The 20,147-nt window shown below is 39.4% G+C and overlaps 3 protein-coding genes across 3 annotated transcripts; 1 reads left to right on the plus strand and 2 right to left on the minus strand.

The window, feature by feature from the left end:
- Positions 1–3,398: 3,398 nt before the first annotated feature.
- LOC116169930 (uncharacterized protein F54H12.2-like) lies at positions 3,399–4,712 on the minus strand. The gene has a single exon (XM_031486175.1). The coding sequence runs from the start codon at positions 4,710–4,712 to the stop codon at positions 3,399–3,401; it is 1,314 nt and encodes a 437-aa protein (XP_031342035.1).
- Positions 4,713–8,686: 3,974 nt separating this feature from the next.
- LOC116160689 lies at positions 8,687–10,343 on the minus strand. The gene is made up of 2 exons (XM_031473952.1): positions 9,827–10,343; positions 8,687–9,712 (listed from the first exon to the last, which is right to left on the minus strand). The coding sequence occupies exon 2, from the start codon at positions 9,707–9,709 to the stop codon at positions 8,837–8,839; it is 873 nt and encodes a 290-aa protein (XP_031329812.1). The 5' UTR covers positions 9,710–9,712; positions 9,827–10,343; the 3' UTR covers positions 8,687–8,836.
- A 48-nt stretch (positions 10,344–10,391) lies between these two features.
- LOC116170010 lies at positions 10,392–15,295 on the plus strand. The gene is made up of 8 exons (XM_031486263.1): positions 10,392–10,713; positions 10,769–10,834; positions 10,890–10,961; positions 11,148–11,222; positions 11,279–11,347; positions 11,405–11,593; positions 11,650–13,927; positions 13,971–15,295. Exons 1-8 carry the CDS (start codon positions 10,513–10,515, stop codon positions 15,293–15,295), a joined length of 4,275 nt encoding a protein of 1,424 aa, XP_031342123.1. The 5' UTR covers positions 10,392–10,512.
- The last annotated feature ends 4,852 nt before the right edge of the window (positions 15,296–20,147 follow it).

Below are 20,147 nucleotides of genomic sequence, written 5' to 3' on the forward strand. Positions count from 1 at the left end.
TAATATTATTGATATGAATCAGTTTTATTAATAGTTTAATTGTATTCCGTTCTGTTAAGGACCTATTCATAGGTTTACGAGGCACTGTCTTCTGCAAACCAAGTTCAAATGTCACTCATAAAATAATTCCCGTTAACCAGGTCGTTAATCTGAACGTAATAGAAAATAAAATCAAGGGCATAGCAAATAGAATTTGAAAATAGACAACGTGGTAGAACAGCCTTTTGTTTGTACTTTTAAATAAATTGTGAAGTTTTACAATGCGTTGGAATTTAGAATTTGAGCAGTCAGTAAAAAGGAAATTCTTGAAAGATGTGCGCTAACGAGAGTAGAACCGCGTCACTTGTCGGCCATCTTGGATTTTATTCGCGGGGTCAATCAAGGTCAATTAAATTGATTCGCGGGGGTTGCCCACGTGGGCGGGGGTGTTTTCGGGGAAATTTGATTAATTTCTTGGAATTAATTAAAATTTTGTGCGATTTTGGTCTTTATTGGCATATGATTTGATTGATAACGTTATCAATTAATTAAATTGGCGGTTTGATTAATTTAATTCGCGGTTGATTTCTTAGAATTTCGGTTTAATCAATTTGATTCGCTGCTTAATCAATTTAATTCGCGGCCCAATTAATTTAATTCGCGGTTTGATTGATTTAATTCGCGGCCCAATTAATTTAATTCGCTGATCGATTAATTTGCTGTACAAATAATTGCACATATGTGGTAATTACACATATGTAATAAACAATTACACATGTATAATTACACATACACACACACATGTGTAATTACATTTTAATTACTCTAATTGAAAACAAAATGGCGGAAAAACAAAATGGCCACCGAAGGCGGGAAATTTAAAAAAATTAGGACTTTAAAAATATTTTGGGTTTGTGCACTATCGCTCTCTCTCTTACTCATTGTGCACCATCTCTCTCTCTCTCTCTCTCTAACTCATTGCGTATATCGTTCTCACTGTAGTATGCTGAAAATAGAAGCTAGAAATGAGCAAAACAAGTTTTAATTATATTTATTACATCACAGAAACAAATAAATAAACAAAATCAGTACAAAGCTAATATTTACACACTATTTAACAATAAATTATGCCTTATGCCCGTACGGGAAGGTGTCATACCCCTGCTCTTTAAAAAATACTGTCGTACCACCTTCTAAGTTCATCGCTGAGCCGTTGAATATTCTCGTAACCGCTTAACAGCTGATTACTGGCATTAATAAAATATTGAAGCATATCTAGGGCATGAGCTGCTAATCCAGGAAAGTCATCATCGGGATCTAGTGGACTGTCAGTAAACCATTCGATTAATGTTTGTATGGCGTCGATCCGCATGATGATGCTATTGTGCAGGACAATCCTGTCAGCATTCAGGTATGCTACCGCTCGTCTAAGCTCCCGGACATCATGCCTAAACCTTACTTGCTCTTCCTGTAGCGACCTAATCCTGTTAGCAAGCACGACTGGTAAGGTTTCTCGTGGTACTTCGGCATTGATGATTCTTCTTATTGTTAGATCTTGCAATGTCGGTACACTGTACCTCTGAACGGGAATTGCTTCACACTGCATCGCCGTCAAATTTAACAAAATTTCGTCTGCCGTTACACGCTCAACGCCAACAGCTAGTTCTCTGAGGGCTGTGAGGTGATTTCGCACTTCTTGTTCAGCTTCCATTACACAAATTCCTTACACACACACAAAAAAAAAAAAAAGCACAAACACAAAGTTTTAAAAACGCGTAGATCACGAAAATCGAACGGACCGAGTGGCGAACGTACGAAAATAAGCGGCAAATTTTTATTTTTCGTGGCTTATAAGGGCTGAAGCCAGACATAATTTCGGGAAATGCAAATTAGTGTCATGTACATTAACGGCCCTGTATTGTACAGTTTGTTTACTTTTTCTTAATTCGTACAATTTTGAATACTGCAAAGTAATGGAAAATAAGCAAAGTATTCGGGGGCACAATACAGGTATTAGGGTAGGCGCCAGGATTAGCTTCATCTATGAATGTAGTACGCTTCCACCGGACCCGTTTCGATAGAAAAAATTAGCATAATTATGTCCACTGCAAACCTTTTGTTAAAGAGAACAAGGGATCGTTTTACAACGAATAGTAGTGTTTACCTGAAACCCATCCTTTTCTTACGTTTTTTCTTTAAATAAAAGGCCCAAATACATATACGGATCTTTATTAATCAATTAGATTCACCTTATAAAAAGTCATATTATACAATAAATCAATTATATCATCGTTACATTCTAAATCATTATTAAACATATCTACAAATTCCTTAAGTGATAAATTATTAAACTTAAAAACTAAATACATTAAACAATATTGTCCACAATAAGTTGATAAAGGATGCTGCAGCACTCGCGAATTAAAGGTGAATTTCCGGGCGTGTTTTTTCAAAAATTTTAAATGTAATCCGGTAGGTGGTCGTCCGAATGAATCGAAATATTCTCCATTTCCATCTTCATCTATGTAAATTCCGTTCCAGTGTTGCCCCGTGCGTGTTGAAACATCTGTATTGACAATTGCAGCAAATGGCCGACGTACACTTGCTCGTATAAGTTCATCTGATGCGAAAACAGCACGCGCAGCCTTCTTCTGAATCAGATTCAACGCTCGTTGAAGTTCTAGGGTATTCATTTGTTGAATCAATTTGTGCCCACTCGTGTAATATTAAGGCATTTTCTTGAGCGCACATAAGCGTGTTCTCCGCATGATTGAGGCACCTTACACCGCTATGACTTTTCTTTAACTTCTTTAGCGAAGGGCAACCCACGTCTTCTAAATTAATTACAAACTTGTCAAGGAAATTCAGTAGGTATTGCTTCTCCACTCCTTTTACGTATATTCTATTGAAGGGCCGAAGTAACGTACGTAGTTCTTCTTCAAGGTCCTCGTATCTAATGTACCCGGAATTCCATTTCAAGCCATGATAACAGTCTTCTAAGAATTTGATTTCTTTTTTCATCGATGAGGTTACAGTATAATTGGCGGGCGGCTTCATAAGTAAAGTTGTGCAACTGGGCCCCTCCGACGAAACGATAGATATTTCTTTCGGAATGAATTCCTTTAAGCTTCCGCGGAATCCTTGAAAATCAACGTAGGCATCCATCACATGAAACATTTTCTAATAAACTGAGGATCCGTAATAAAGTATTATAATTTTATCCCTTCTGTCATGCGCTGCGCAGTAGCTTTTTTTCCAACACAGGGGAAATGATGTAATCAAGTTGATGAATGCGTCTTTGGAAACGTACGGTATCCCTGGCGTACTGCATCCAAGGTCCTTTTCTTGCTTGATGATGAGCATGTGGCCATGCAATTATGTGACGCACTGTATTCCGGGACTCGTCAAAAGAAACTTTTTTAAATGTTAAAGTCTGCGATGACATTTCGGTGTTTATCAATCTCAATCACGTTGTCAAATTCAGCGTATACGAGACAATTCACTGTCTCCGTCAATGCGTCTTGAAATCCAACTTCGATGCGAAGAGAACCGTTCTTTACCAAGTTCCAATGAGTTGTGGCGTTTGCGGATAAATCCGGCGTTAAATCGAAAGTCATTAAACAGTAGCCGTGTGGGTAATCCAATCGCGATACGTTATTTCCTTCGTTCAAAAAATGTATTCCACTTCCAGAAAATAATGTGTGGTAGGCTCTTACGTATAATCCTTCTTGAGTGAAATCTGGTTGCAATGGCTTTGATGGAATCTGCTGACCATCGATGTACAAAGACATGTAATTAATCTTGTAATGATGAAAGTTGAAGGGATTGGAAGCGTATTCTCCGTTAAACGCTTTATTCGACACAAAACCAATTATGCAGCGTTTTGGTAGTTGTCCAAGGAAGACATTATCCAATGATTTGCGTTGCACACCTGCGGGAATCGTTAGCACCTTCACATCCGATCTAGTAATAGGGTATTTGGCTGCAGTGGTTTCTAATGCTTTTGTGTGCGCAAGAAGAACTACAGGATTAATCTTCATTCTTCTAACCAGTAAACTGGCATCCACAACTTTCACTTTGTACGTTGAACCAGCAGCAGCCATTAAACTAAAGGTGTCTCTTGATCGAACAAATTTTACTTTCATTTCAACACCGTTTATGAGGAACTTTTCTTGATTAAACAAGTCCGCGTGCACGTGACCTACCATTTCCACCATTTTACCGAGCTTTGTAGCATTTTGACGAATAGCGAAACCTTTGTTATCAGCTGTTAATGTATCCATTTGCTTTGGAGTATCATTGTGCCATAGTGAACACCCCAGATGAGTTGCTTTGGCTTCAGAGCCATAATTCAATAGAGTTTCAATGTATGCACGATACGCATAAGTGTTGCTTGGTGGTGACACTAATTTTTGATTCAAACATACTTCCACCTGACTATACATTGTATGCAGCCAATTGTTGACAGGAGCTACCACATCGTCAGCACCCAATGGCGTGTCATCTTGTTGTACAATTTTCGCCGTAACGTAAAGCATTGTGTGACTTAGATCGAGGTAATCATTTCCATTTCCGGGGACTACGAATTCAATCGGTGCGTCATCTGATAATGAGGATAAAGGTTTGTAAAACACCCATTCCCCACCTTCGATACTGGTTTGTGTTGCAGGAAGTGCAAATAGATCCAACTCAGATTTGATGCATTCACATGACTGTGCGTGAAGGAATGCCATTCTTAGAGAAAATGTCACTGAATTTCGGTTTAACAACTTTTCGCTTAGCAGCTTTTTTTTGCCGAGTAGTTTTCTTCTCCGCAGCAATTTTAAACTGACCGTAATCGATCATGTGTGGTCTTTTATAACCAGATCCGCGCATTAGTGTATCAATTTTTTCGTCGGCTTTTCGTTTAAGGTTTCTTCCTGCTTCCTGAACTCGTTCTTGAAATGCCTCTTTAATTGGTTTATCTGCAATTATGTCACCTAGTACATTTGTACCGGTTCTTAAAGCTTCTTTTCCCACAGCACGCATTCCAGATTTAAACAAAGGTAATATGGAACGAAACACTCCACCCAGCCAGCTTCCTATTCCATGACCTCTTTGATACGGCGAACCTCTATAAATCGTACCGATACCCGAGCCCGCCTGATTTACGTAGTATTGTTGGTACGGGCAATCCATTTCTTAAAATGTAGCTTTAAACTCAATGTTCCAAACTCGAATGGCATAGGAGCGCCTGTATCCGTCCTTATATTTATCTCGACATTCTCAAATTCCTTCGACATCACTGGCATATAGTGTGTTGGCGAAAACACTACATCTTTATGACTTCCATAAATGTAATTTTCGGCAGTAATGTTAACTATTCTCATCAGCGGTGATAACACATCTCCTACGATTTGCGGCTCCACAATATCACAATAAATGAACATCTGTGAGGGCACGCCTGACCAAATACTTGCAGGATGCGGGGGAATGGAATCGCGTACTACATTCTGTTCTGGACGATACCCAAGCTGTAAAGCTAACCTTTGGGAAAATCCCAGCACGGAGAGAGGTGTCCTAAAGGCGATCGCCACACGTTTTGTGATCTTGTAATATTTGATTGTGATTAACTTTCCTAAATTTTCGTGATTGTTTATTTCTTTAAGAATATCTTCAATGTTTTCATAATTACCAGCATCAAGTTTGATCACGTACCAACCGCCGTTTTTATACATAGAGGTTCCGAGATTATTACGGAAAAATGTCGCTGCACTTTCTAAAACTTTATTTAACGGCAAATCTTTTATTGGCGCTTCTCTGTAGTAAATTAAATTGTCAGTTTCACTGATTGACGCAAACGCACAAGGATATTGTATTTCGGCTACCCCCACGGCCCAATTACCACTTAATCTTATACGCTTTGGCAACTGTGTAACAAAGTGTGAAGTTGTATTGTTGGGAAAATAATCGAGCGAACTATTGCTTAACAGTGTAATGTAGAATTCTTCTTCCATTTTATATGTTTTGTAGTTCTGACGCAGATATCCAAGAATTGAATTTGTCACTATAACCTCGCCACTTCACTAAATACTTTTTATTTTTTCCTCTTCCTTTTTCTTCCAAAACTTTGTCAATTTTATATACTGTATCTTCGTCTATCGTAACAGCTTGCAGTTCTTCTTCATAAAAAGTTCCTTCTATATCTTCACCGTTTAAATCTACTATTCTGTACACAGGCGGACGCCTTTTTATAACTTTAATAATTTTAAATACTTCTTGACTAAAATTGCTCTCATATCCTTTCTCAAAATGATATTTGCTTCTGGCAATTCTCACATGTTGTCCAACTTTATATATGGGTCGAGTTTCTTTACCAAAACCCTTCGCGTAGAGGTTCTGCCAAACTTTCAAGATATTTTCTTCGTTCACATCATTAGGCGCCATCTTGATTGATGAATGATAGGATTTGTTATATGCAGACACCAAATCTTGTAAAACGTTCACATATTTGAATGTGTTTTTATACGTAAAGTATCGGTGTATTTTTGACTTTAAGGTACGATTTAGTCGCTCGACAATGGCCGCTTTTACGTCGGGATTATGAGTTACATAATAATTTATAGCGTATTTCTTAAACAATTGTTGTACACTTGCTGCAACAAATTCTTTTCCTTTGTCAGTTTGTATATTTTCAGGTGTATTGCCACATTCTTTAAAAATTGAGGAAAACGCTTCAATTACAGAATTTGCGGTTTTTTGCTTGAGAGGTCTTGCCCATGCTTTCTTACTGAATACGTCAATGACGGTTAGTATGTAATTATAGCCTCTGTTGTTTTTCGCTAGGCTTCTCATATCACAAAGATCGGCCTGCCATAATTCAAACATATTGTTAACTATGTATTTGTTGCGTTGAAATTTTCTTTTAATGGGTTTGTGTACAGTATATGCTTCTTGTTTTTGTAACCATGCTTTTACATCTTCGGTCGAATATTTATTTTTTAACGCTGAAGTCAAAGATGAAACTCCTGCAAATCCAGCAGGATGTGAAGGGTCATAATATACGTTTTCCATCGGCTTAAAGTTTAAAAGTTTTCCAACCGGGAATATGCAATCGTTTAGAAATTTTTGGGTTTTCGGTGTTCCATCCACCTCGCTGTAGCCCACCAGAACTTTTGGAACGCTTCCTCGTATCCGGTTGCTTAAGTGCACTTCTCGTCCGTTTCGCAGCAACGTCTTGATCGGGATTCACGGTAATTTTTGGTCGTTTCGAAATAATGTCTTCGGATTTTACAACACTTTGTCTTCTACCAATAAATTCTTGAGGTACATTAATTTCTTTGACGAATTCTGCAAACTTCAAACCGCCCTCTGGATTCGTTGATTGGCGCGGTCTTATTGTGTCGTGTATTAAGTCGATAATATTCGATGACGGGATTACTTCGCCTTTTATTGTGACAATTCCTCTATTGTCCCATAAAATATCCCCCGAAGCATTGAGTATTCGTAGAAAATTTTCGGCTTTTTTCTTAAAAGTTTGTGGAACTGTAGCTATTATTTCATCTTCTGATATTCCTGTAGGCTTCGATTCAATTGCTATGCTTACAGGTTTTCGCATTTGTTCCGAAAAATGTAAATATTTCTGTAAAACTTGAGAATATTGTTGCCACTTTTCATATGGAGACTGTGTAGAATTTAATACTTGGGACATTTCGTCGTCAATTTGCGATAAAACATCTTCTTTCCTTGTTTCACTTGATTTAATTCGCTGCATAACTTCCTGCGGTACGAGTAACATTTTCTTTGCGTGTTCCATGATTATTGAAAAAGACTTCCGAGTAAGCCACCAAGTAACGGACCTAGCACAAATGGCAAGAATGCACCTCCGTTTTGAATTAGTATCTGTTTCTTCTTTTTTATCTTTTCACGGGGCGTTACCATACGCCGTAAGATGGTTTTATGACGAGCGAGACTTCGCTTCTGATCAGCGGTCAAATCGACTTGTCCTTTTAAAGTGTTGTAAATACACTCACATATGCATTCAATTTGATTGTCGTCCAAACATTTTATCAACGCTAACCGCTCCTTTGGTCCCAATTTTGAGAGAGCACGAAGCAACTCGGAATGTTTCGTCAACTTTGAAACCATTATGAATGTACCAATTGCTCAAGATTCAAACCTTTAATACCCTTTTTTGGTATATATACCACACAAGCGCCATCTTCTTCAAATATCGATGTTCTATAGCGGAAAACATCCGGTGTACTTTGTTTTAAATCGAATAACAGATATCCGTGGGGTTTAGACGTTGCATCATTATACGCTTCTTCTAAAAATTTGGAGTTTTCAGGGCAAATTTGCCGCGTTAAATGCTTTATTTGTGCCCGATCTCGGGGATTTTTGAATAAAATAATGTAGTGTGCATTTAAAGATATATCTCTCTGTCCTTTTCCTTGATGAAATATGTTTTGGGTTAGAAAGAAAACACTGAGGTTACGATGATGACATCCTTTTGTAAAAAATGTCAACAATAGCTCCATTTGATTCACGCATTAAATCATCAATAATTATCAGTACAGGTTTTAAGCCATCGAAACTGGACATATCGGGTAAGCCTTGATGGAATTCAACACCTTTTAGATCTTCGTACAATGACTGCCATTCCCCGTAATGCCAAACTATTTTTTCAAACAGTACAGAGCAGATGTTTGTTATATTTTTTAGAAAGTTTACAATAAAATAACTCTTTCCCGACCCGCTTGGGCCACTTACAAGAGCGGAAAATGGATGAAGAAATTTATTTTCCATTGTAATGTCTCGAAGTATAACACCAAACTGATTAAAAGAATGTAGAACTTACATTTATATTTATTTACATTTATTTGTACAAGAACCTATCATCATAAGTTTGCATATAATCCTCTATCTTATCAATCACAAAATACGGATACTTATGGACTAACTCATGTATAACTAAAGGTTCATCAGTTAAATTTACTAACAAATCGTTATAACTCACATCTTTTTGCTGACGTCTATCCAGAATGTCCACAACTTTTTCTACAAAGTTTTTGAAAGGACAATCATTACCTTCCAAATAATTACCCAAATAATTAAGCTTCTGACGTAAGTAGTCTGCCATAGCGATCACTTTTTCCAGGGTGACGAGTCCCAAGTACAGTTCACAGTGGATTTCTTTCTTCGAAATGATACGCGCAGCTTTATATTTTCTGCAGCACCGTACATGAAAATCTTCTAGATCGAAAGTTTCATCTTCTTCCTCGCGCTTTACTGCTCCGACGATGTCTTCTAATTCGCTTAAAAAACTCTCGAAGGCACTCTTTGAAAAATATATGCTCCGATCCTTGCCTTGTATCTTGACACAGGGGCAATCTTCAAATACGTCTAGACCCACTTTCAGGATTTTGGATCCACTATTATTTAGATTAAATGTCGACTCACTGAGTAATTGCTGTCGTTCTTTATCCATAAACTTGTTATGTATGCGCTTACGGTCTTGTGTTGATAAACAGAAATCTTCGTGTCTGGGCACTGGATTATTGTAAGATGAGATGTTGTATTCCTTCATAACATCCCTGTCGAATGCTCGGTGATCATCCTCTGTGTAGCAGAATTCTGGCGATGATGCAATAGGCTTGTAGTAATTGAGTGTCGTCGACAACTTTTCAGCAGTACGAGGATCTCTGGGGTTTGTTGATGGACGAGAATAAGGTTTGCTGTACGAAAACATAATCTGTAACGAAATGTAAAATTAGAAAATAATTGCAACAATTTAATTACCAATTAGAAAACAATTGCAACAATTTAATTACCAATTATATCAAAAAACAGAGGCGATTGAACTTACTTGTAACTTTGAACTAGTACACTGACACAATATCACGTTGAACACTGAACTGAACACAAATGAGAACGAGTCGTCACACACAGTAGCTTTTATAAACTGCGCGTAACTGTAAATCTAATACGTCATCCTCGCGAATTAAATCAAAATACCAAATCGATGAGTCATATTGCGAACAATAGAAATTGATTGATGTGGTGCCATAAAGTCACCCACAGAACAAAAGATGTGGCTATTCATGCGGAAAACAGGTTTAGCGAGTTATGAGTCATACTTGTGCAGGTGTCCTGAACAAAAAGAAAACACTTATACGCCCAGTGTGAACTAAGTGCTTTCCCATGTAACCGGATGTAGAAACAAAAGAAATGATTGATGTGGTGCCATAAAGACGGCCACAAAACAAAAGATATGGTTATTCATGTGGAAAACAGGTTTAGCGGGTTATGAGTCATGCATTTTAAACAATAGATCGTGTTTAATCAAGCGTAAAACCGGTTTTAGGCGAACAATAGAACGTTCGGCAATGTTCGGAAGGGGGCGGATTCTGTTTTACCTGACCTGACCTGATATAAAAAAGCTTATGTTCGTGACTCGAAATTACTTGCGTTCTTACATCTGTACGTACGTGTTTTCTCGTGCTTTGCGTGTTTTTATTGTGAGTGTTTAGTTTTTGTGCATAAATTTCTGCAATGGCCGCCCATTTCAAGTTGTTGTGTCGTGTTTTTGAGAGTGGTCTTCTGTCGGAAGACGATATGGTGGAGGCATATTATTATATGCTCCGAATGGTAACTTCCGGGGAGGTAACTCCCGACGCCGCAGACATTGAACGCTTCAGGCGTCTTCGCGAAGCAGTTGGGGCAATACAAACGCGCCTGCTTCAACAAAATGTGGTAAGTTTTTAATATTTGTACACTTATAAATTTCTAAATATAAATTTCTTTGTAGAATTCCCATCACGTTGCTGCTATAGCAAACAATCCGCAGTCGCAGCCCCTCGACCTCTGTGTGAAAGTAAGTTTATTTAATTTTTAAAGTTTCGTTTTCTAAATGTTGTTTATTTGTACAGAATGAAGTTCCGTCACCCACTATCCATCATCTTCAACGAGAGCAATCTCAGCCCCTTGATCTCACTGTAAAAGTAAGTTCATTTTATTTTTGTAAAGTTGTTTCATATTTTAATTGTAAATTTCATTACAGCATCCACCGCTACCGTCTTCCCCTGACGCCTACAAACCCCAATCGCGGCCCCTCGACCTCTGTGTGAAAGTAAGTTTACTTTAATTTTAAAAGTTGTTTCATATTTTAATTGCACATTTCCTTACAGCATCCACCCCGACCTTCCGTTTCGTCTTCCCATGCAAAGCCTAAGCGAAAGCGTGCTGCTCCGTGTGTAAATAATGTAAGTTGAATAATAATTTTCAAGTGCGCAAGTTCTAAATGATAACGTCTTTACAGATTCTTAACCCTCAACCATCAACATCGGGACTACAACCAGCCACATCTGTAGCGCCCTGTGTAAATAATGTAAGTTTTGTTTTAATTATTCTAAAACAATGACTTTAATTGTTAACTTCTTTGCAGCTTAACTCTGTTACATTGACCTCTGGTCTGCAACCATCACCACCGCAAGTTGGTCGTGGAGTTCCTCATCGCTTCTCTGTGTTGTCAGAGGGTGAGCGGTACATAAAAAAATTCAACTTGACAGCCCAGCAACTGATGATCAAGTTTAATAATGCGGAAGCCAATGAAGCACCTCTAGAATGGCTTAAGGTATGCATACAAAGCTATTTTATTAAACTAAACTTAACTGAAGTTTTCTGTTTCAGAAATCACTGACAGCTCTTATCAATTACGTAACTAAGAGGCATAGTGGGAGTGACCGTATTGGTATGATGCTGACAAATAGCGAGTTCCCCGACAATCCTCTTGGTTTCTCGTTCCGTCGTGTAGATCAGCTGAATGCTGACGTTATGCTGAAGACTCTGGATAAAGTTATGCAGAGTAACAAGGCGTTCTTCTCCAGCGATGCACTACGAGTTGATGTAAGTCTGATTACCCCACCCAGTGGTAAAGGACGTCAAAGAATGACCGGGGTCAGCTTCGCGGAGTTCTCACGGCAAAAACGTGGAATCATCATCATCAACAACGATGACACTTTGTGCCTCGCTCGAGCCCTCGTAACCGCCATAGCTTTCCGGACCAACTCCATAGAGCTACCCTACCTGAAAGTCGGGCATAGTCTTCAGAAGACTAAGGCTCTTCAACTATGTGCAGCTGCTGGCGTGGATTTATCGGCTGGCGGTACCATTGATCACATACGTCAGTTCCAGGATCATCTCACCGACTTCACCATCGTAGTATACAATCACCGTATGGGAAAAACAGTGTACTTTGAGGGTCCACGATCTCCACAACGTCAAGTACTGAATCTGATAATGGAAAACGAGCACTACAACGTAATCACCAGTTTAACGTCAGCGTTCACGTGCGAGTACTTTTGTGAGCTGTGTCGGGTTCGCATGAGTAAACGACAACATCATAAAGACTGTAAGTACATTTGCCCCTGTTGTCACACTAGTCCTCCGTGCAACAAGGATGCTCCGAACATTAAGTGCGAGGTGTGTAACCGTGATTTCCGCGGCCTTGAGTGCTTTCGTCATCATAAAGACCAGGAATTGTGCGCGAAAGTGCGTCGATGTCGTACGTGTTTGGTTACGGTGTGGAAGGAGAAAAAGCCACACAAGTGCGGTATCAAGAAATGTGTTACATGTCAAGCTGACCGACCAATACGCCATTTGTGCTACATGGCGAAGAATACCCCCGATAAAAAGAAGATGAACAAAGACTTTGTGTTTGTTTTCTATGACTTTGAGTGTCGACAAGACGACCAATTCGAAAATCGCGCCAACACGTACGTCCACGTTCCCAACTTGTGCGTCGCTCAACAGCTCTGCAAATCGTGCATCACAAATAATACAGACATCAACGTCCCTTGTGATAACTGTGGTCCCCGCGAACATATATTCAAAGAAGACCCCGTGAATGAACTTTTAAAACTCGTGTCCTCCCTGGCTCGTAAGAATCGTGACGTCGTGGCTATCGCTCACAACAGCAAAGGGTACGATAGTATCTTCATCTTGAAGGAAATGATGAAAACTCCTTCGGCATGGAATCCTGACATTATCGCTACGGGTACAAAGATTACGTCGCTGGCATGTAACAACAACATTAGGTTCATTGACAGTTTGAACTTTATGCCTGTCCCATTAAGTGCTCTACCGAAAACGTTCAGTTTCCCTGGGTGTAAAGGACACTTCCCACACTTCTTCAATACTCTGGAAAATGCTAATTACATTGGCCCACTACCCTCCCCACATTTTTATGGAGTCGACGAAATGTCTGAAAGAAATCGCGACGATTTCTTCAAATGGTACAATGCAGAAGTGAACCGCAACGCTATATTCAATTTTAAGGAGGAGATTGTAAAATATTGTGTCCAAGACGTCAATATCTTACGGCAGGCGTGCGTGGAGTTCTGGCAGAAATTTTCCGAGGAGAACAAGGTGGACCCCTTCCGCGAGTGTTGCACTATTGCCTCTGCATGCAGTCTGGTCTTCCGGAGAAACTTCCTTCAAGAGGAGACGATCGGCCTCATTCCACATGGAGGGAACAGGATGGCCGATAATCAAAGTCGGACAGCCATCAAATGGCTGATTCATCTACAAACCACTGATGTTCCCGATCTTCAACACGCTGGCAACTCTCGAGAAGTTCGCCTAAAGGAGGGAATCCTTGTCGACGGATACTCCGCAGCTACGAACACCGTGTACCAGTTTCATGGTTGCTACTTTCACGGTTGTGAGTCATGTTACTCCGACCAGACGACACCACTGAAAGGGAACAAGTCTGACACAATGGCAATGCGGCGTGAAAAAACCGAAGCCACTTCATCACGCATTCGTACTGCAGGCTACAATTTAATTGAAATGTGGGAGTGTGAATTCCGCACATATTTAACAAACAACCCAGAGACCGACGCTTTACTGAATGGCCATAATGTATTAAGACACGAGCCTCTGAATCCTCGCGATGGCTTCTTTGGAGGTCGGGACAAATGCCATCAAGCTATACCACAAGGCCGAAGAAGGGGAAGAAATCAGGAATTTGGACGTGTGTTCCCTCTACCCCTACGTAAACAAGTATGGGAAGTATCCTTTGGGCCATCCTCGAGTACTTGTTACGCCCGAAGAACTTCACTCCTGCAACTTGAACACCATAGAGGGCATGGTTAAGTGCACTGTCCTTCCTCCGCAAAACTTGTATCATCCCGTACTACCATACAGATGCCATGGTAAACTTATGTTCCCGCTATGCCGTACATGCTGCGAAACAATGAATCAAGGAGAGTGTGAGCACAATGATGATGAGGACCGACGTTTCACTGGCACTTACGTAGCCGACGAACTACGGAAAGCCATCTCCTTGGGTTATGTCGTTCAGGAATTGCACGAAGTATGGGAGTATGAGACAACCCAATACAACCGTGAGTCGAAAACCGGCGGTTTATTCTCCGGTTATGTGGACAATTTCCTGAAAACAAAACAGGAATGCAGTGGATGGCCATCCTGGTGTCTTTCCGAAGAGGCATGTATGAAGTATCTAGCCGACTACATGGAGCATGAGGGGATTCAACTTGATCGGAGCAAGATTGAAGTGAACGCTGGTCTCCGCTATATCGCCAAACTATTCCTCAATTCCTTTTGGGGAAAGTTTGGCCAGCGCGACAATCTGTCGAAGACGAGCATCATCTCGGAGGCTGAAGAATTCTTCAAGATGCTCACGGATCCGTCCATGGAAGTCAACTCCATCATTCCCGTAAACGACGAGACCCTCATCGTCAACTGGACCCTCCCCGAAGAAGCAGTCGAGCCATTGAAAACCACAAACGTTGTACTGGCAGCCTACACCACAGCCAATGCCCGTCTGGTACTATACGAGTACCTGGAGAAGCTTGGCGAAAGGGTCCTGTATTTTGACACCGACTCTGTAATCTTCACGCAGAAATCCGAAGAATGGTCACCACCTTGCGGGAGCTTCTTGGGAGATATGACCGATGAAATCGAGTGTTATGGACCCGGGAGCCAAATTGTGGAATTCGTTAGTGGCGGCCCTAAAAACTATGCATACAAGGTGTTTTCGTCCAGTGCGAACACGTATAGTGTTGTGTGCAAAGTTAAGGGCATATCCCTAAACTATAAGAACAGCCGCGTAGTGAACTTTGAAACAATCAAAGACGCTGTGTTGAACAATGCCCCGGAGACTTACGTAGAGACAGATCGACGTATAGCTCGCACGTGTACGTACGACGTCATCTCCAAGCCGGAGAGGAAAAGGTACCGTGTCGAGTACACGAAGCGTCGCCGTTTAGACGTAGGATACGACACTCTACCATACGGCTATAGAACAAATTAGCTTTAGTTTGTACATATTTAGTTTTTAGTTTGTACATACGTTCCGTGGATTAGGCCTACAGGGGACACCACGTTAAAAAAAGCGCGCCTCAGCCTTACCTCCAGGGTGGTGTGGAAATGGGTTTGTATCATAATTATTGTTTATTGTTGCATTTTTTTTTTGTACTGATTTTGTTTATTTATTTGTTTCTGTGATGTAATAAATATAATTAAAACTTGTTTTGCTCATTTCTAGCTTCTATTTTCAGCATACTACAGTGAGAACGATATACGCAATGAGTTAGAGAGAGAGAGAGAGAGATGGTGCACAATGAGTAAGAGAGAGAGAGCGATAGTGCACAAACCCAAAATATTTTTAAAGTCCTAATTTTTTTAAATTTCCCGCCTTCGGTGGCCATTTTGTTTTTCCGCCATTTTGTTTTCAATTAGAGTAATTAAAATGTAATTACACATGTGTGTGTATGTGTAATTATACATGTGTAATTGTTTATTACATATGTGTAATTACCACATATGTGCAATTATTTGTACAGCAAATTAATCGATCAGCGAATTAAATTAATTGGGCCGCGAATTAAATCAATCAAACCGCGAATTAAATTAATTGGGCCGCGAATTAAATTGATTAAGCAGCGAATCAAATTGATTAAACCGAAATTCTAAGAAATCAACCGCGAATTAAATTAATCAAACCGCCAATTTAATTAATTGATAACGTTATCAATCAAATCATATGCCAATAAAGACCAAAATCGCACAAAATTTTAATTAATTCCAAGAAATTAATCAAATTTCCCCGAAAACACCCCCGCCCACGTGGGCAACCCCCGCGAATCAATTTAATTTACCTTGATTGACCCCGCGAATAAAATCCAAGATGGCCGACAAGTGACGCGTTCTAATGTGCTGCTTAAAATGGAGAGAATAATTGAAATATCGAATGATGTACAGGGTGTTTCATTTAAAAAATTCAATATTGGTGTACCAACCCTGTATAATTAAGATTATTTATTACTGTCTAGTAGACATTAGCATGTCGCATTATATTCCACAATCATATACATATATTGCTATTCCTTACAATGTACACACATTTTTATCAACAAATTATTCAACAATTCAATTTCATTTCAATTATTATGAACAAAATTCCTCATTACTTACATCAAAAGATTACTTACAGCACAGATGTTCACAATATTAATGTCCGGAATAAAGGAAAGGTTTCACCCCCACAGCATAAAACTGCAGAATTCGAGAAGTCATTTACTTTCAATTTGCCATTCACATATAACAATATTCCGGATAATTTCAAATCTTTAAATTCATTTTGTTTTTATAAGTCATCTAAAAGATTCTTATTGCAGTGCTAAAACAATGTATTTTAACGGAGTAGCTTTTACATTTATACCTTTATGTTTTTTCATGTCATCTCACTGGATATTTTTGTTTTGTTTTACATCACTAATAGGTATCTTGTCCGTCCGTATAGAGGATTAAACTTCATTATAAAGTAATTAATATCATCAGTAGGTTAAGTGAAAGAACAGCAAATTGTTAAACGAAGCTTTCTTTGAATTAATTTTCATGCCCTTTAAATGTATTGTAATACATTTAATAAAGACATTTATTATTATTTTTTTGTATTGAAAACTGCTCAAAATCTTGACCTATAATCTCTGTGTAAAGGAATTACAGCTAATAGTAACTTTCTTTCTGTTTCAAAACGCTTGGGAAGGACACATCACATTTTGCCATCAAATTTGTTCTGTGGAAAAGCCGTGCGAGAAGTGGAATATTGTGGAAAAAAAAGTAGGTAATCGATGTGTTCTTTTGGAACTGTAGAATGTGCTGTGTTTTAAAAAAGTGGTCGCTGTATGACATTTAAAAACTCATAATAATTTCTTGGGTATATAAAATGGAAGCTACAAGAAGAACACCAAATTTTCAAGTCATAATTACAAGAACACGCCGCACCCTAAACAAAACACTGTCATTTAGACAGACAATGACGAGCAAAATCTCGTGATGTGTATTAATAATTCATGTCCTCAATCGCGTTGGTTGAACATCTTTCCGAACTGAATACATTTATTATTAAACATTATTTACAATAATTTTAAAGGGCTGCCTACTTTGCGTTTCCGTTCGTTTATCCAAATTTCGTTTCTTTTTGGTCGCATACTCATCATAGTATTAAATTACAAAGGTATAAAAGTGGGTTTTTTCTCTTTCAATAAAGCTTACCTTTTAGGTCTCAGTATGGCGTATGTTAGTGTGATATCCTGCAGTTAGGGCTACCTAACTAAGGGGGCACCTTACGGCGTTTGGAGCATTAGCTGGCCCACCCGTCGATTTGCATCAATCAATTCGATTCTTTGTAGTTTAACTTTATCAAACACGAATTCTTATTCAAAATTTGAAATTTATTTCTATTTTCTGTTTATGCGTACCGTAACGATTTGAATACGGCGGCGGCGGTGTATTCAAATTGGAAACCTATAAATATGTACAGATCAATTTTAAATTATAATAGCTTTGATCGTGAATTACTTACATCGATAAGTAAGATAAGTAATCAACACCTGTCGCATGAAAGGTTACCTACCTGTAGATTTACGTATTTAGTGGCAAATACATACATACCGTATATCGCATGAATTTATATCTACGTAAGTTTTATACTGACGTTACATTAACGTTCTACGGTTTATTAAAAATAAGAAGTGAGTTAATTGAACATTTGGACATACCCAGATTGGAATTTGATGTATCTCGAATAAGATTCGCATTTTTTATCCCTTGTATATAGAACCACCACAATATGAACCAGAGGGTTTCTTCTGATGGGCACGTTATTTTAATATTACCTATAGCAGTTTAGAGCATATTATGGATACGAATTTTATAAGGGTCCTATTTTCATTACGAAAAGTGCCGCCTGGCATTTAAAATAGGTCACCTATTGCTACAGAATTTTACTCCTCAACTAAAAATGGTTAAAACCGCAAAATTGAGTAGATCATGAACGCATTGGCGCTTACTTGACGGCATTACCTCAAGATAACTAACAGGACGTAGTTACCAACCGGAACCGCTAAGACAATTGTTAACTAAAAGGAGGTAGGTACAGCATCAGCATTTCTGGAAATGCTGGGCAAATAAACGTTAGTGTTCCATTATACGTGGTGGAAGGAATTCGCCAACTAGAACGGTATCAAAAAGGAGAATCTGCCATCTTTGCAACGGTTCTAGAAAAACTTTTGTAACTATACCCAAGAATTGATGGTAACGTAATGGATCAAGTATCTGTAAGTCGTAACGGGAGTCTGTTAACGAATTTCATTCGATTTAAAATTCCCTAAATGTGTTATTTAGGCGAATGGTTCCCGAGTACAGTCCCGACGAGTTAAATTCGCACAAAAGTTGGCGGTGCCAGAAAATCGAGAGGTTACCAAAACTGGTACGCAGCGGGTTGTTTTCGATGGGAATTCATTCAACGCGGACCAGATTTATATACATCAATTTGGGTTTTTAGGGATTTGATTGACTAGAAAAAATGAGTTGCCTTGGCAGAGAAATGCGCAATTCAGAAAAAGCCGTAGGGAAATACGCGTCAATCCACGACAGTATTCGCGTCGAATCGTTAAAGACAAAACCCGTAAGTTTGCGGGGGTATCTAGAATAATCCTAAGCCGCGAAAGGAGTCGCTTCGAAGCGTAAGAAAGACAGGATCGGTTTAAGCCGCGGAGCAGATTTCGCGTCAATATGAAAATAAGTGGACGAAGAAGACAAGTGCATTAATTTTCCAATAGTAGAGCCCAGGTAGAAACGCACTCGCCCGGCGAAGAAAGGCCGAGTGTAAAGACCAAAAGCGAGCATAACCGACTCGTTCGAGAGGCGGGGGTAATAAAACGCCTCAATGGAGAAGAAAGCAATAACGCTTTAATGCGCAAGGTTTAAAAGGCAATAAAAATTGACAAAAATAAGAGGTAATGGGGCCTAACATGTCTAGAAGAATAGATGACTAGTAAAACTGGTGATTATGGCGAACAAAGACGGGGATGTCGGTGTTGCTAGGGGATCAAATTATGAAAGTATGTGCGGCGATCCCCCCTCTCCCCACTATTGAAATCTAAGCGTCCGAGGAGAAGGTGTTGATGAAATCCTAAACGAGTACGAGGCAAGAGGAGATGAAGGACATAACTCCGCAGTTCAAATCCGACAAACCAAGGGATGGAATAGACTTGCTTGTGATGCCAAGATTCTGCAAAACAAAGGAAGTAGCCCGATCGAAACATGGCCACCTCACCGGAAGCGCGGACGGTCCGAAGTGTCTATAGACATCCCGATATAGTAAGGTGACCTGTATCTAAATCTCTGCTATGTTGTACACGATGCTCTAGACTCTAGAGCGATTCGTGCAGGAAAGGGGCATAAACCAAGAGCCTAATAAAAGAAGAACTCGTGGCATGACTGTGATAAAAAAAGGTGATACGTATATTAGAATGACGAATCTGGACGTAGAATTGGTTTTGTCTGGGTGTAAGTGTCGTTCGTGTTATTCGTGCCATATACCACCAAGTAGAACTAACCAAGAATTTGAAGACTTTCTGGAAACGCGCTATATGACAGGGCACAATGCAAACAAGAGGATTTTCAGATCACCAGTTACCAACGATAGGGGAACCTGCCTGAGGAGCGGGTGGAGGCAAACAATCTAAGCATTATAAATAGACGCACGGCATTTAAGTGCGAGAACGCAAAACGGGAGTTCAGTAATTGACGTGACGATGGCCACCGAAGAAATTCAAAGACAAATAGCCGCATGGGCCGTAAGCGACGAGGAAAAT

The sequence above is a fragment of the Photinus pyralis genome, unplaced genomic scaffold (genome assembly GCF_008802855.1).
Source record: "Photinus pyralis isolate 1611_PpyrPB1 unplaced genomic scaffold, Ppyr1.3 Ppyr1.4_LG1, whole genome shotgun sequence".
NCBI classification, from domain to species: domain Eukaryota; kingdom Metazoa; phylum Arthropoda; class Insecta; order Coleoptera; family Lampyridae; genus Photinus; species Photinus pyralis.